The 17509-nt window shown below is 54.3% G+C and overlaps 1 protein-coding gene across 4 annotated transcripts in view; it reads right to left on the bottom strand.

Annotated features, from left to right (window-relative positions):
• LOC119972209 (zinc finger protein 521) overlaps positions 1–17509 on the bottom strand; it is a 505048-nt gene that overhangs the window by 286939 nt on the left and 200600 nt on the right. For all 4 annotated transcript variants that reach the window (XM_038808566.1, XM_038808569.1, XM_038808567.1 and 1 more), the window contains one exon: positions 12472–15821. In XM_038808566.1, the coding sequence (XP_038664494.1) occupies positions 12472–15381 (2910 nt within the window). In that variant the 5' untranslated portion in view covers positions 15382–15821. Of the gene's footprint in view, positions 1–12471; positions 15822–17509 lie in introns of those variants that run through there.

Genomic DNA, 17509 nt, shown 5'->3' on the forward strand with positions numbered 1-17509 from the left:
TTACCAGATCAGGTCAGAGGCTGGGAAATCCCAACTCCTGACTCCCCAAAGCCTCTCCACCATTTCCAAGGCACAGGTCAGGGGTGTGATGGGATACTCTCCATTTAATAATAATAATAATCTTCATTGTCACAAGTAGGCTTACATTCACACTGCAATGAAGTTACTGTGAAAAGCCCCTAGCCGCCACACTCCGGGTACACAAATTCAGAATGTCCAATTCACCTAACAAGCACGTCTTTCGGGACTTGTGGGAGGAAACCGGAGCACCCGGAGGAAACCCACGCAGACACGGGGAGAACGTGCAGACTCCGCACAGACAGTGAGCCAAGCCGGGAATCGAACCTTGGGCCCTGGCGCAGTGAAGCAACAGTGCTAACCACTGTGCTACCGTGCTGCGCGGATGAGTACAGCTCCAACACCGCCAGCTCGACACAATCCCGGACAAAGCAGCCCACTTGGTTGGCACCCCTTCCACCCACCTTTAACATCCTCTCCTTCCACCACCGACACACAGTATCAGCCATGTGTACCGTCCACAAGATGCACTGCAGCAACTCACCAAAGCTCCTTCCATAGCACCTTCCAAACCCACGACTACTACCATCTAGAAGGACAAGGGCAGCAGATACCTGGGAACCCCACCACCTGGATGTTCCCCTCCAGGTCACTCACCATCCTGACTTGGAAATATATCGGCCGTTCCTTCACTGTCGCTGGGTCAAAATCCTGGAACTCCCTCTCTAACAGCACAGTGGGTGTACCTACACCCTGGGGACTGCAGTAGCTCAAGAAGGAAGCTCCCCACCACCTTCTCAAGGGCAGTTAGAGATTAGCAATAAATGCTGGTTTAGCCAGCGACACCCACATCTCAAAAATAATGAAGAAACCCCATTACAGTACAATGTTTATTAAAAAGAACTTGGACCAAGGAGGTGATGGTGTAGTCAAGCCTGAGGGGAAGCCCAGAGCTCCATTGGGACTTGGGAAATTACACAAAATACTCTTTAACCACCTGTAACCTGGAAAGCCCAATGAAGGGGATGATTGTGGTGTTCCCGGAAAGGTATGTGGGAACTGGAAGGTTACATTAAAGAGAGACTTCAAAATGACCTAATATAAACTGAGAAAGCCTCAAGTGTTTGCAAGTCAGAATTGCTAAACTTGATGCACGACTACCTCATTGCTCAATACATCACAGAGGCCACGAGTGACAATCTTCATCAAGGCCTGGGATTCTTGCTAAGGCTGGGATACCGTGCAATAGAAAAGGCAGGTCGAAGGAGCTCGAGGGGACAGCAACCACAGAATGATTAAGTTTAACATGATGTGGGATTTCAGAGGTCTCCATCGAATGGCAACAAGATAGAGAACTTTTACAGAACTCATTTTAACAGAACTGAGGGAACAAACTGAAGCAAGTCAACCAGGCGCAGCCAATCAGCAACACTTCAACAGGGAGGTAGCGACGGAGAGAACTGGTGATCATGGCATCATTACTGTGGCCGCAACTCTCCTCGATAATTCCAAAGTTAATTTGTGGCTGGTTTTTCGGGGAGTTCCCCACCGCTATTCGATGGGAGTTCCCCACCGCTATTCGATGGGAGTTCCCCACCGCTATTCGATTGGGAATTCCCCACCGCTATTCGATGGGAGTTCCCCACCGCTATTCGATTGGGAATTCCCCACCGCTATTCGATGGGAATTCCCCACCGCTATTCGATGGGAGTTCCCCACCGCTATTCGATGGGAGTTCCCCACCGCTATTCGATGGGAGTTCCCCACCGCTATTCGATGGGAGTTCCCCACCGCTATTCGATGGGAGTTCCCCACCGCTATTCGATGGGAGTTCCCCACCGCTATTCGATGGGAGTTCCCCACCGCTATTCGATGGGAGTTCCCCACCGCTATTCGATGGGAGTTCCCCACCGCTATTCGATTGGGAATTCCCCACCGCTATTCGATGGGAGTTCCCCACCGCTATTCGATGGGAGTTCCCCACCGCTATTCGATGGGAGTTCCCCACCGCTATTCGATGGGAGTTCCCCACCGCTATTCGATGGGAGTTCCCCACCGCTATTCGATGGGAGTTCCCCACCGCTATTCGATGACACTTAAGTCACTTTTTTTGGGCCTTGGGGAGTTTCTCGCTAGCTGAATCCACACTTAGAATTTTTTTAGCACTGCAGAGCTGAAGAGATTGGGCCGTGAGATGATCTTGTTCACCCGCTGAAAGGACGACTTAGGGATGAAGATGGGAAGACACTGGAAGACGGACAGGAATCTGGGGAGAACCGTCATCTTAACGGTCTGTTGCACCCTACCCGCTAGAGAGAGCGGGAGCGTGCCCCACCTTTTGAAATCCCCCTCCATCTGCTCTACCAGCCCAGATAGATTAAGCTTGCGGAGGACATCCCACTTTCGAGCCACCTGTATCCCTAGGTACTGAAAGCTCTTCTCGACCATCTTCAGCGGAAGCTCTCCCAGTCCCTTTTCCTGCCCCTTAGCTTGGATCACAAACATCTCGCTTTTCTTCTCGTTCAGCTTGTACCCCGAGAAATTGCCAAAGTCCCTCAAAATCTGCATGACCTCCCCCATCCCCTCCAGTGGGTCCGAGATGTACAGGAGCGGATCATCCGCATCAAGCGAGACCCGATGCCCCCCCCCCCCCCCCTCCCCCGGCCGAACCAACCCCTGCCAGTTCTTTGAGGTCCGCAGCGCTATAGCCAGCGGCTCTATCGCAAGGGCGAATAATAACGGGGAGAGGGGGAACCCCTGCCTGGTTCACATTCTTGTTGGCCCAGCACTGATCGGCGGCCGGCTACCGCCTCCATGGCGAGGCCGGAGAATCTAAGGAGGCCAGTGGATCCCGGGCAGGTAGGTTCGTAAGTAGGTTTCCGACCTACTTCCGGGGCTGCCGTTCGGCCCCGCACATTTGGGGCAGTGTTCCGACTCCGGCGTCACGCGAGACTGCTGTAAATCCCAGCAGGCTCGCTGCTGGAGAGCTCTCCCGGGATTCTCCGGCCGCGTTGTGCTCTCGCTTGAGCGCTACGCGGCCAGACAATCGCTCCCTACGTCACAGGAGGAGGCTACTTTGACCCACTGGGTTGATGCTCCCGATACAGTCGGCCCCATTCCTCCACTCTGTCCCTCTAGCCCTGTATCCAAGGCGCCTATTTAATTTGCTTTTGAAGTTGTCCACCGAGCCTGTTCATTATCTCCAAGGCACAAGTCAGGAGTGGGATGGAATACTCTCCACTTGCCTGGATGAGTGCAGCTCCAACAACACTCAAGAAGCTCAACACCATCCAGGACAAAGCAGCCCCGCTGGGCTGGAAGCCCATCCGCCAGCTTAAACCATCAGATCCCACCAACACGGACGGCCAGAAAAACCCATCCGATATAAAATAAAGGTACAACTTTAAATGAGCAAGAGCAGAGACCTGGGTGTATGTGTATAGCTCAGTAAAGGGGCAGGACAGCTTGAGGGCGTGGTTAATAAAGCATAGAGTTTCCTAGATTGTATTAACTGGGGCATAGAGTACAAGAGATAGGAGATTATATTGAACTGGTTCTGCTTGGCTGGAGCAGAACAGTTCTAGGCACCACTCTTTATGGAGGATGTGAAGGCACTCGAAGTGCAGCAAAGGTTCACGAGAATGGTTCCAGAGATGCCGAACTTTGGGAGCGAAGGCAGATTGGAGAAGTTGGGACTGTTTCCCTTGGAGAAGAGGAGGTTGAGAGGAGGCGTGATCGAGGTGTCGGGGTCTGGACAGAATAGATCGGGAGAGACCTTTCCCATCGGTGGAAGGATGGAAGACGAGAGGGTAAAGCACGCAATAGCAAGATGAGGATAATCGTTGTCCACAGCGAGTGGCTACGGGTCTGGGATGCGAGTGTGGTGGAGGCAGGGTCAATAGAGGCTTTCAAAAGGGAATCAGACTGTTAGCTGAAAGGGAAGAATGCCCGGGGTTAGAGGGAGAACGGAACGAAGTGAAACGATCGATCGAACAGCCGGTGCAGACAAGGTGGGCCGAATGGCCACCTTCGGCGGTGTAACCAATTCGGAGATTCTCAAGGGCAATTAGGGATGGGCCAATTGATAAAACAAATTAAAGAAAATTCAGGCCATGCATTCTCGATCAAGCAACTCGCCAACTTGTCGTTTTTCCCCGTGTCAATGCTTGGTCAAGGGAATCCCTGACCTCTGCCAACCAGCTCTGTCTGAAAAAGGCCATAAATTATCCTAATTGTGTAAATAGCTTTTTGCCTGAGCGGCGAAATGTGTTTTCAAATCGAATTTGGTTCGAATTATCGTCTCGTCATCCTCTGATGACACGCAAGGCTTCAAATTTTTACCGTGTTCCAAAAGGGGGAGTATAGATTTCCAATGGGTTATGGAGTTGTTCAGACCAGCACACGGGGAGAGCTGATTGCAATGACCCACTGCTATCGGGGTCATTCCTTTCAAGTGTGGCAGCTGGTATATCTCTCCCCCCCCCGCCCCTTCCTCCCACCACTGGGCCTTCAGCTGTCCAGGTCCTACGCTCTGGAATCCCCCCCCCTCCCCCAAATCTCCCCCTCGACAAAGACATATATTTACACAGCAGCTTTGAAGGATGGCCATTTTGCAGGAGCATTATCAAAAAGAAATGAACTCAGAGCCACAGTAAGGTCAGGTTGCGACAAGCGACCGACAACTTGGTTGGAAAGGTTGGTTTTGAGGAATGTTTGAAAGGAGGAGGGGAAAGAGAAAGGGAGGCGGAGAGGTTGAGGGAGGGCATCCCGGAAAGGAGGGGAAAGAGAAAGGGAGGCGGAGAGGTTGAGGGAGGGCATCCCGGAAAGGAGGGGAAAGAGAAAGGGAGGCGGAGAGGTTGAGGGAGGGCATCCCGGAAAGGAGGGGAAAGAGAAAGGGAGGCAGAGAGGTTGAGGGAGGGCATCCCGGAAAGGAGGGGAAAGAGAAAGGGAGGCGGAGAGGTTGAGGGAGGGCATCCCGGAAAGGAGGGGAAAGGGAAAGGGAGGCGGAGAGGTTGAGGGAGGGCATCCCGGAGCTCTGGGACCCGGAGGGATTCGAAAACCAGAATGAGAATTTAAATAATTGTTCAATCAGGAGTCAGTGTCGGTCAGCGAGCATTGGGGTGGCACATAAATGGCTATCAGTTTATGTTAGAACTTTAGCAACAAAGCTTTAGGTCAGCGTCAGAGGCAAAAGAACATTTGTGACTCTCTTTGACCCATGGGTATGAAGGTTGCTGCTTCTACCTATTCCCCAAACCCAAGCACTGACTCCCCGCTGTCAGCCATACCTCAACTTCCCCATTAGCCTGGGCACTACTATAGAATCACACACAGATGGAGGCCATTTGGCCCATCACGTGTCTGTGCTCTTTGAATGTGCTATCCATTTTTTAAAAACTCAATTTACAGGATGTGGGCCTGGCTGGCTGGGTCCAGTATTTAATGCCCATCCCTAATTGCCCTTGCGAAGGTGGTGGTGAGCTGCCTTCTTGAACTGCTGCAGTCCCCTGAGGGAGGTGTAGGTAAACCCAGTGTGCTGTCAGGGACAGAGTTGCAGGATGTTGTCCCAGCGACAGTGAAGGAGCAGCCGATATATTTCCAAGTCCGGGTGGTTCAGTGACTTGGAGGGGAACCTCCAGGTGGTGGGGGTCCCAGGTATCTGCTGCTTTTGGACTTCGAGATGGTAGTGATCGTGGGATTTGGAAGGTTGGGATTAGAAGGGGGTCACTGGGAGAGGGGGGTCACTGGGAGGGGAGGGGGTCACTGGGAGGGGAGGGGGGTCACTGGGAGGGGAGGGGGGTCACTGGGAGGGGAGGGGGGTCACTGGGAGGGGATGGGGCAATGGGAGGGGAGGGGGTCACTTGGAGAGGGGGGGGTCACTGGGAGAGGCAGGGGTCACTGGGAGGGGGGTCACTGGGAGGGAGGGGGTCACTGGGAGGGAGGGGATCACTGGGAGGGGAGGAGGTCACTGGGAGGGGAGGGGGTCACTGGGAGGGGAGGGGGTCACTGGGAGGGGAGGGGGGTCACTGGGAGAGGAGGGGGTCACTGGGAGGGGAGGGGGGTCACTGGGAGGGGAGGGGGGTCACTGGGAGAGGGGGGGTCACTGGGAGAGGGGGCGTCACTGGGAGGGGAGGGGGTCACTGGGAGGGGAGGGGGTCACTGGGAGGGGAGGGGGGTCACTGGGAGGGGAGGGGGGGGTCACTGGGAGGGGAGGAGATCACTGGGAGGGGAGGGGGGTCACTGGGAGGGGGGGTCACTGGGAGGGGAGGGGGGTCACTGGGAGGGGGTCACTGGGAGGGGGGTCACTGGGAGGGGGGTCACGGGTAGGGGAGGGGGGTCACTGGGAGGGGAGGGGGGTCATTGGAAGGGGAGGGGGTCACTGGGAGGGGAGGGGGGTCACTGGGAGGGGGGTCACTGGGAGGGGAGGGGGTCACTGGGAGGGGAGGGCGGTCACTGGGAGGGGAGGGGGTCACTGGGAGGGGGTCACTGGGAGGGGGGTCACTGGGAGGGGAGGAGGGTCACTGGGAGGGGAGGGGGTCACTAGGAGGGGAGGGAGGTCACTGGGAGGGGAGGGGGGTCACTGGGAGGGGACGGGGGTCACTGGGAGGGGAGAGGGGTCACTGGGAGAGGAGGGGGGTCACTGAGAGGGGAGGGGGTCACTGGGAGGGGAGGGGGGTCACTGGGAGGGGAGGGGAGTCACTGGGAGGGGAGGGGGTCACTGGGAGGGGAGGGGGTCACTGGGAGAGGGGGGTCACTGGGAGGGGAGGGTGGTCACTGGGAGAGGAGGGGGGTCACTGGGAGGGGAGGGGGGTCACTGGGAGGGGAGTGGGGTCACCGGGAGAGGAGAGGGGTCACTGGGAGGGGAGGGGGGTTACCGGGAGAGGAGAGGGGTCACTGGGAGGGGAGGGGGGTCACCGGGAGAGGAGAGGGGTCACTGGGAGGGAAGGGGGTCACCGGGAGAGGAGAGGGGTCACTGGGAGGGGAGTGGGGTCCTCGGGAGAGGAGAGGGGTCACTTGGTGAGGAGGGGGTCACTGGGAGGGGAAGTCACTGGGTGGGGAAGGAGGGGGGAGTCACTCGGTGGGTGGGGAAAGTGGGGTCACTGGGGGGGGGGGGGGGGGGGGGGGGGGGGAGGGTCACTGGGAGGCAAAGGGGGTTCATTGGGGGTGAAGGGGGTTCAGTAGGACAGGAAGAAAGAGGGTCCCTGGAAGGAACACACAGCTTGGTAGCGGCAATACTGATTGAAAGAACAATGAGGCAATTAGTAACTGAAAACATGTCAGCAGAGGCGAGACAGAATGAAATGTTTCTTCAGTGATACATCAGGAGATAGCAGTCAGGGATGAAGTGAAACACCAAAAGATATTGAAACAGAGCAGCATCTCCTGATAGCAAATATTCTGTCAGAGTCCTTCTCTGGAAAATATTCACAAAGGAAAGAATGAGCAAGGAACCCTCCCCAAACACAGATAATCCATGCAAAATCAATGATTCTGGTACAAATGAGAAGTAAGTCAAAGACAGGCTACAACAGCTCAAAATAATTAAGTCCCCTGGAATAGATGGTATTTATATCAATGTACAGGGAGAGGGAGAGCGAGATATGAACAAGGCATTAGCTAACATCATGAAGGCACTAGATTCTTATATTGAATGAGAGGGGCTGTCAGAGACAACTGCAGGTTCATTAGCCCTCGCTAGCTCCTGGTTTAGCCATGCCTTGATTTTAAGATTCACACTCCTGTGTGCAAATCCTTTTGACAGCCATGATTATATTGAATGGCGGCAGAGCAGTCTCGATGGGCCAAATGGCCTACTGCTGCTCAAAGAACAAAGCACAATACAGCACAGGAACAGGCCCTTCGGCCCTCCAAGCCTGCGCCGATCACGTATCCTATCTACCGCCTATATCCTTCTATCCCCATCTGTTCATGTGTCGATCGAGATAAGTCTTAAAGGTCCCTAAAGTATCTGCCTGACTTGGCAGTGCATTCCAGGCTATCACCACCCCCGTGTAAAAAAACTTGCTCCGCACATCTCCATTGAACCTATCCCCCCTCACCTTGAAGTCCTACCCCCTATCATTTCCACCCTGGGAAATAGCCTCCAACTGTTCACCCTATCTATACTCCTAATAATTGTATAAACTTCTATCAGGTCGCCCCTCAGCCTCCGTCTCTCTAGGGAGAACAATCCCAGTTTATTCAATCTCTCCTCAAAGCTAATACCCTCCACACCAGGCAACATCCCGGTGAACCTTTTCTTTTTTTTATAAATGTTTTTATTCAGTTTTCATATTTTATATTGAACAAATTACAAATTGTTAGGAGAAAAAAAACAACAAACAAACACGCAAAAATTAACATACATATTTACAGGTAAGCATCTTCGTAGTAGTAACTGTGCCCGCCCCCCCCCCCCCCCCCCCCAACATGTTTATTTAGTTTGGTTTTGGGCCTTAGCTAGCCATCGAACCCCCGTACCGAACCTGTAGCCCCTCCCGCTACCTTCCCCCGACTATTCTTCCTCTTGTACATTGGCCACAAATAGGTCCCGGAACAGTTGCATGAATGGCTCCCACGTTCTGTGGAAGCCGTCGTCCGACCCTCGGATGGCAAATTTGATTTTCTCCATTTGGAGAGATTCCGAGAGGTCGGACAGCCAATCCGCAGCTCTGGGCGGTGCTGCTGACCGCCAGCCAAACAGGATTCTACGGCGGGCGATCAGGGAGGCAAAGGCAAGGGCGTCCGCCCTCCTCCCCAGGAATAGATCTGGCTGTTCTGAAACCCCGAAGACCGCCACTATCGGGCATGGCTCCACCCTCACTCCCACCACTTTGGACATAACCTCGAAGAAGGCTGTCCAGTACTCCACGAGTCTGGGGCAAGACCAGAACATGTGGGCGTGGTTGGCCGGGCCTCTTTGGCACCGTTCACATCTGTCTTCCACCTCCGGGAAGAACCTACTCATACGGGTTCTTGTTAAGTGGGCTCTATGTACCACTTTTAGTTGCGTCAGGCTGAGCCTTGCGCACGTGGAGGTGGAGTTGACCCTATGCAGTGCTTCGCTCCAGAGTCCCCACCCTATCTCCATCCCCAGGTCGTCCTCCCATTTCCTTCTTGTTGCGTCCAGTACGGTGTCGTCCCTATCTACCAGTCGGTCATACATGTCACTACAGTTCCCTTTCTCTAGGATACTTGCGTCCAGTAGGTCTTCCAGTAGTGTCTGTCGTGGCGGTTGTGGGTACGTCCTTGTCTCCTTTCGTAGGAAGTTTTTGAGCTGCAGGTACCGTAGCTCGTTCCCCCCAGCTAGCTGAAACTTCTCTGTCAGTTCGTCCAGTGTTGCGATCCTGTCGTCCGTGTATAGGTCCCTGACTGTCAGTGTCCCCCCGTCCTGCCTCCACCTTTTGAAGGTGGCGTCAGTCAGTGCTGGTGTGAACCTATGGTTGTTGCAGATGGGAGCCCTGTTCGACATTTTGGTCAGGCCAAGTTGCTGCCGCAGTTGGTTCCAGGATTGGAGGGTGGCTGTCACCACTGGGCTGCTGGAGTGTTTTTTGGGTGGGGATGGGAGTGCTGCCGTGGCGAGGGCCCGGAGGGAGGTTCCCATGCAGGAGGCCTCCTCCGCACGCACCCACTCAGCCTCTGGCTCCTGGATCCATCCCCTTACTCGCTCGGCTGTTGCTGCCCAGTGGTAGAATTGTAGATTCGGGAGGGCTAGCCCTCCCCTGGTTTTTGTTTTTTGTAAGACCTTCTTTGGGATCCTAGCATTTTTACCCCCCCATACGAACGCCATGATGAGTTTGTCCAGCGCTTTGAAAAAGGCCTTGGGGATGTAGATCGGAATGGATCTAAACAGGAAGAGGAACCTGGGCAGTACGTTCATTTTGATCGTCTGAACTCTCCCCGCGAGGGAGAGCGGGAGTGTGTTCCATCTTTGCAGGTCCTTTTTAACTTCCTCCGTCAGGCTGGTGAGGTTCCATTTGTGGATCCCTTTCCAGTCATGGGCTATTTGGATCCCCAGGTAGCGGAATTTATGTCGGGCTTGATTGAACGGCAGCCCCTTTAGTGCTGCCCCCCCCCCCCCTTGCGGGTGTACTGGGAAGATCTCACTTTTGCTCATGTTGAGTTTGTAGCCCGAGAAGGCTCCAAACTCTTTCAGGAGCGCGATGATTCCGTCCATGCTGCTTTGTGGGTCCGAGATATAGAGGAGCAGATCATCCGCATAGAGTGAGACTCTGTGCTCTCTACCTCCCCTTCGGATCCCCCTCCAATTTTTTGCTGCCCTGAGCGCGATTGCTAGCGGTTCAATCCGGTGAACCTTTTCTGTCCTCTCTCCAAAGCCCCCACGCCCTTCTGGCAGTGCGGCGACCAGAATTGGCCAAATGTGGCCTAACCAACGTTCTACATAACTGTAACATAATTTTCGAGCTTTTATACTCGATACTCCGTCCTGCGAAAGCAAGCATGCCGTATGTTTTCCTTACCACCATTTCTACCTGTGCTGCCACTTTTAAGGATCTGAGGACCTGCACGCCCAGATCTCTCTGTGTATCTGTGCTCCTGATGGTTCTGCCGTTTATTTGATAGCTCCCACCTGAATTGGATCTCCCAAAATGCATCACCTCGCATTTATCCTCGATTTGTCCTATTTTCTCTTATCCTTCGGTCCTACAACCCTCCCTGTGCTCCTACTACCCTGACATCTTGTGCACTCCCCAATTTTAATCAAAAATAAGAGCAGGAGGTGCAGAAGAGGTTTATTAGGATGTTGCCTGGTCTGGAGGGCATTAGCTATGAGGAGAGGTTGGATAAACTCGTTCTCACTGGAACGATGGAGGTTGAGGGGCAACCTGATAGAGGTCTACAAGATTATGAGGGGTGGGGACAGAGTGGCTAGTCAGAAGCTTTCTCCCAGGGTGGAAGAGTCAATTACTCGGGGACAGAGGTTTAAGGTGCGAGAGGTCAAGTTTAAAGGAGATGTGCGAGGGACGTTTTTTTACACAGAGGGTGGTGGGTGCCTGGAACTCGCTGCCGGAGGAGGTGGTGGAAGCAGGGACAATAGTGATGTTTAAGGGGCATCTTGACAAATACATGAATAGGATGGGAATAGAGGGATACGGACCCAGGAAGTGTAGAAGGTTTTAGTTTAGACGGGCAGCATGGTCGGCACAGGCTTGGAGGGCCGAAGGGCCTGTTCCTGTGCTGTACTTTTCTTTGTTCTTTGCATAGGCCATTCAGCCCTTCAAGCCAGCTCCATCAGTCAGTAAGACCATGGTTGATCTGACTATGGCCTCAACTCGACTTTTCTGTCTATCTCTATTCTTGTTGATCAAGAATCTGTCTATCTCAGCCCTGAATATATTCAGTGACCCACGGCTTGTAGGGCAACACAAGAACCATTCAGCCCATGATATGCCTGCCGGTTCTCTGGACGAGGAACGTAATCACCTTAAATTGATATCCTCTGGTTCTTGATCCTTCCACCAATAGGAACAGGTTCTCTCTATCTACTCTGTCCAGACCCCTCGTGATTTTCAACACCTCGATCAAATCTCCTCTCGACCTTCTTTTCTCCCAGGGGAACACTCCCAGTTCTCCAATCTATCCACAGAACTGAAGTCCCTCATTGTCTGGAACCTTTCTTGTCAGTCTTTCCCACACCTTCTCTAAAACCTTAATAATAATAACAATAATAATAATCGCTTATTGTCACGAGTAAGATTCAATAAAGTTACTGTGAAAAGCCCCTAGTTGCCACATTCCAGCGCCTGTTCGGGCAGGCCGGTACGGGACCTTCACGTCTTCCCCGGATTTATATACAGAAACAAATTTCTGTTTGTCAGCTCAAGACTTTGTCTGATAATTCCGACTGAACATTGAAATTCACTCAATTGAATCCTTACAGTGCAGAAGGAGGCCATTCAGCCCATCTGGTCTGCGCCGACCCTCCGAGGCCCACTCCCCTGCCCCATCCCAATAACCCCTTAACCCAACCTGCACATTTTTGGACACGAAGGGGCAATTGATCATGGCCAATCCGCCTAACCTGCACACCTTTGGGCTTGTGGGAGGAAACCGGAGCGCCCGGGGAGGAAACCCACGCAGACACGGGGAGAACGTGCAGACTCCGCACAGACGGTCACCCGAGGCCGGAATCGAACCTGGGACCCCAGAACTGTGAGGCAGCGGTGCTCAGCACCGTCCCACCACGACACCCAACTTCCAGCTGAAGCTTCCCCTGAATTCCCTGCTGAATTTATGAGGAGCTGATGTGAGCCCAACCCGTAGCTTACTCGTTTACATTCTACATTGTGCAACATGTCGCTGACCTGTTGGGAAATAGAAGGAAACGGCTCCTGGGCCCTATCCCCTCCCAGAAACAGCACACGCTACCAAGCTGCTAGTGTCCTCTAAAGGCTGGCACCCGATGTATTTTTGTTTTTTTTTGGTAATTACCTCCTCTGGTTGTGACGGGCTGACCTTCAGCATGGGGGAGAGCTGGGGGGTTTTCAGGTGGTTGTTGCTGTCCAGAGGCAGCTCGGAGTGTACAGTCTGAATGTGGTTCTGCAGCTCGGCCTCCGACTCGAACTTCACGTTGCAATTCAAGCAGCGGGTTTTTACCGCTCCGCCCTTGCCCTTGCCATCGGCGGGGCTCTGGTTGGAGATCTGCCGGTTACCGTTCAGGTTGATACCAATGGTCGGGCTGATGTGCTTGTTGCCGTTGACGCAGTTGGCACAGAGTCCGTAAGGCAGCCCGTTGATGTCCAGCTTCACCAAGTCCTGCTTCGAACGGAACTCCTTCAGGCAGGACGCGCACTTGTAGAGTTTGGGAAGGGGCTGGTTGCGCGTGGCTGGCTGCATGCTGGACGCAGTGCCTGTCTTCTGCATGTGGAACGTTCCGTGAATCTTCAGCTCCAGGGTGGAAGTGACTGTCTGCATACAGACCACGCAGCGGAAGCCCGTCAGGGAGTTGCGGAGATCCGGGTGCATCTGACAGTGCTCCAGGAACTCCTCCTCACACTTCAGCGGCATCTTACAGATCCGGCAGGTCCCGGTGTCAAGGCTTTTGCTGTGAGTGACCTTGTGCTCAGTGAGGGTCAGGAGAGAGGGGAATCGCTCGCCACAGATCGGGCACATGTAGTGTTTCACAGGTCCCACGTGGGTTTGGGCATGCTCGCGCAGGCCGCCTTCCGAGAAGAAGGTTCTGGAGCAGACGTTGCATTTGTAGTTGCCTTTGATCAGCTCGGCTTTCTTCTTCACAATGGCGCTGTCGCCTGGGCGGATGTTGTGATCCCGGAGCTGGTGGTTCTGGAGGAGTGAGTCCATTGTGTAGGCAGCCCCGCAGATGTCGCAGGCGTACATGGTCTCGGAGGTTTCGACGTCTTCTTCGCTGCCTTCGTGGCTGTTGTGGGACTCTTGATGGTTGGCGAGAATGTTCTGGAGTTCCGCTTCCTCCTTGTGGACCTGCTCCGCCGAACCGTTGGAGCCACAGTTCTGAGCCTTGGTCTCGAAGACGCAATGCTTCTCCCTCAGGTGTTTCTCCAGGAGGATGATGGCGTGGAAAGCTTTGCTGCAGAACTTGCAGTTGTACTTCTTGCTGTGGGTGGTGATGTGACACTGCAGCTCCACCTCGGTGCCAAAGATCTCGCCGCAGAAGATGCACTTGTGCATCTTGCCCTGGTGGTCTAAGTGATTGTGTTTGACGTGGACCTGCAGGTCCGCCTCGTTGCGGAAGTCCCAGTTACACGAGGTGCAGCGGAACACCTTCCTCTCGTTACTGTGCTTGACGGCCAGGTGGAGCTGGATGGAGACCTTGGAGTCGAAGACCTCCTGGCACAGGGTGCAGCGGAAGAAGACGAAGGTGTGCATCTCCAGCAGGTGCTTCTGCAGGTCGTCCACGGTGGTGAACTGCTTATCGCAACTCTCGCAGATATAGTAGGTGGAGGTGATCATGAAGTGAACAGTCACGTGCTTTAGCAGAGAGTCCTGGGACGGGAACTCCTTGCTGCATTGCGGGCAGGCCGGCTTCTTTGCAAGGGTGCCCAGATGGGTCTTCAGGTGGGCCTGAAAACTGTCAAAAGAAGCAAATTTGGCGGGGCACTGGTTGCAGCAATACTCGCTGGCCATGTGCAAGGGCCCCGTGCTCCCACCGTGTGCCATCTTAACGGAGCTCTGCTCCACGCTCAATGGGGATAGTGGGCTGGTAGCCCGACTGGACTTCTTGCTGCCGTTGTTGTAGCTGAGCGCCAGCGGAATGTTCTTGTGGTTCTCCTTGATGTGCTTGTTCAGCTTCAGGACGTTGTTGAATATGGGGGAGTTGGTGCAGTAGGAGCAGGAGTAGACCTCCATCACGGGGTCCTTGGAGATGCCCAGCAGCGGGGAGTCAAAGCGCAGGCTGCTGGTGTCCGAGTGGATCTGCTGGATGTGCTCGTCCAGCGAGGCCTCGGTGAGGAAGCCCATCAGGCAGTGGGGGCAGAAAAAGGCGTTGCTGTCCTTGGTCACCACGCTGCTGAAGCTGTGCGAACACCGGATGTGCTCCTGCAGGCTGTTGAGGTCGCTCGTCACCTCAGAGCAGAAGTTGCACTGGTAGGCCAAAGAGGGCAGGGCGGCCACGATGAGGGGCGGAGAGTCCTGCTGGCTCTGGTGGACCTGACGCAGGTGCTCGTTGAGGTTGTAGAGGGAGGGCAGGACCTCCAGGCAGAACTGGCAAGTGTGCGCCTGCTCAGGTTTGTCGAGGTGCATGGTCTTCAGGTGGATCTGCAGCACGGCCAGGCTATTAAAGACCTGCTTGCTGCAGTAAATGCAGCTGTAGGTCACCTTCGCCTGTTTGAGGGAAGGCGCAGCCCCGTCGGGCACGGGCTGGCCTACCCTCTTCTTGCCCCGGGGCTTCACCTGGTGCGAAGTTATGTCGAGCATGGTCGAACTGTCCACCGAGAGGTTGGAATCCGGAGTGGTGCTGGACACGGACGTGTACCCCACCGTCATCATGGAGGGGCTGTTGCTATGGTTACTGGGTTCCGGCTGCTGATGGTGGCTGTCCATGTGAGTGTACAGCTCCTCCACAGAGAGGAAACGCTCCGAGCAGATATTGCAGCAATTGCCCTTCTCGTGAGCGTGCATCTGGTCAACGTGAGCCAGCAGGACGCTCTCCTCGGTAAAGAGGTCGGAGCAGTAGATGCACTGGAAGACGGCCCTGTCCTCCGAGGGCGAGCAGTCCGGGTGGCACTCGGCGATGTGCTTCTGGAGATCCTCAGGCAGGTCGAAGCCCTCCTCGCACTGGCTGCACTTCTGCGCGTCCCTCAGCTTCCACTCCTCCAGCCGCGACAGCGACTGCGAGCCGTCTTTGTTCTTCTCGTGCACCTGCATGTGACCGTGCAGCGAGCTGGAGGTGAGGAAGCCCCGGCGACACACCGCGCACTTGTAAGGCTTGGTGGAGGTGTGGGTCTTCAGGTGAATCTTCAGATGGTCGCTGCGCGAGAAGGCAGCGTCACACTCGCTGCAGTGGTACTTCTTGTCCCCGGTGTGCAGCTTGACGTGGCGGTCCCGGCTGCGTTTGTGCTTGAAGAGGCGGCTGCAGAAGGTGCACTTGAAGGGCAGTTTGTCGCTGTGACTCTGCTCGTGGTGCTTCAGGTAGCTGAGGCGGCTGAAGGATTTCTCGCAGAACTGGCAGGGGTAAGGCAGCCCCAAGCCACCTTCCTCTTCACCAAAGTCGCAAGCGTCCCCGTGATTGGGTGAAGCGTGGTCCTTGCTGGAGGGAGATGAGGGGGGCCACGAGCAGGAGGGGTCATCCTCTCTGTCAACACCATCTGCAAGCACAAAGCAACAAGGGTCAAATATTCCATATTCCATCACAGTTGGCAACAAGTCAACATCAAATCAGAGCAGACACTTCAAACGCCGAAAGCGACTCGAGGTGATGCCATGGAATTTACAGTACAGGAGGCCATTCGGCCCATCCAGTCTGCACGTGCCCTTGGAAAGAGCACCCTACTTAAGCCCACGCCTCCGCCCCATCCCCGCAACCCAGTAACCCCACCTAACATTTTATTTGGTCACTAAGGGCAATTTAGCATGGCCAATCACCTAACCTGCTTATCTTTGGACAGTGGGAGGAAACCGGAGCACCCGGAGTAAACCCACGCAGACACGGGGAGGACGTGCAGACTCCGCACGGACAGTGACCCAAGCCGGGAATTGAACCCGAGTCCCTGGGAGGCAGCAGTGCTACACTGTGCTGTAGTGCTATAATATTCACTTCAATCACTCCCTGTGATAGCGAGTTCCATATTCTCACCACACTCTGGTAAAGCTTTCTCCTTAATTCCTTGTGGGATTTATTTGTGACTATCAAATTTATGACCCCCCCCCCCCCCCCCCCCCCACCACCCCAATCTGGATTCTCCCACAAAGAGGAATCATATTTGCCTCTCAGTCTACTGAACCCCCTTCATAATACTAAAGACCCACTATTAGGTCAGCCTCACAGTCTTTTCCAGAGAAAAGAGCCACATTGCCACCACCTTTGTAAGTATTTATTTGCTCCTTCCCCAATGCCGCGACACCCTTTCTATGTAATACGGAGATCGGTGGTTCAAGTGTGCTCCAACTAAGATCCGCTGCAAGTTTAACGTTAAGTCCGCTGGCCATATCGACCCTATTCCTTGCGTGGAATCAGAGACCTCACCCAGACCTGGGGGCTGGTTTAGCTCACTGGGCTAAATCGCCGGCTTTTAAAGCAGACCAAGCAGGCCAGCAGCACGGTTCGATTCCCGAACCAGCCTCCCCGGACAGGCGCCGGGACGTGGCGACTAGGGGCTTTTCACAGTAACTTCATTGAAGCCTACTCGTGACAATAAGCCATTTTCATTTCATTTTTCATTTCAAACTGGGGCTCGAGCCCTGATCTTCCTGATCCAATGGTGGGGGGCGGGCAGTGGGGGAAGGGGGGCTGATAATCTGACTGGGCCAGAAATCCAGGCGTTCCGGCCTATCGCTCTGGCAACACGAGTTCAAATCCCACCATGGCAGCTGGTGGAATTTAAATTCAATCCACAAAATCTGGAATTAAAAGCTCGTCTCCGTAAAATGAAACCACTCTCACAATTGTTGCTTGAAAACCCATCTGGGTCAGCAATGCCCTTTCCCCTTAGCCGGTCTGGGGCCTACACGTGAATCCTGACCCACAGCAATGCGGTTGACTCTGAGCTGCCCCTCTGAAATGGGCCAGCAAACCACTCGGTTCAGGGGTGATTAGGGATGGACAACAAACACTGGCCCAGCCAGCAACGCCCATATCCCCACAGACAGAAAAAAGAAACAAGGCCCAGCCAATGTCAAGCATAAACTCAGTGAATGGTCAGCGGAGCTCTCACAACTGTAAACATGAGAGTTCCCCACTCCGTCAAATCACTTTGATAGTTGAGTTTTGCAAGAGATGTAAACTTTATTTTCAATTCATTTTAATTCAATTGAAACCTTTATTTTGAAGATTGGT

This window comes from Scyliorhinus canicula, chromosome 10 (assembly GCF_902713615.1).
Source record: "Scyliorhinus canicula chromosome 10, sScyCan1.1, whole genome shotgun sequence".
Taxonomy (NCBI): Eukaryota; Metazoa; Chordata; class Chondrichthyes; order Carcharhiniformes; family Scyliorhinidae; genus Scyliorhinus; species Scyliorhinus canicula.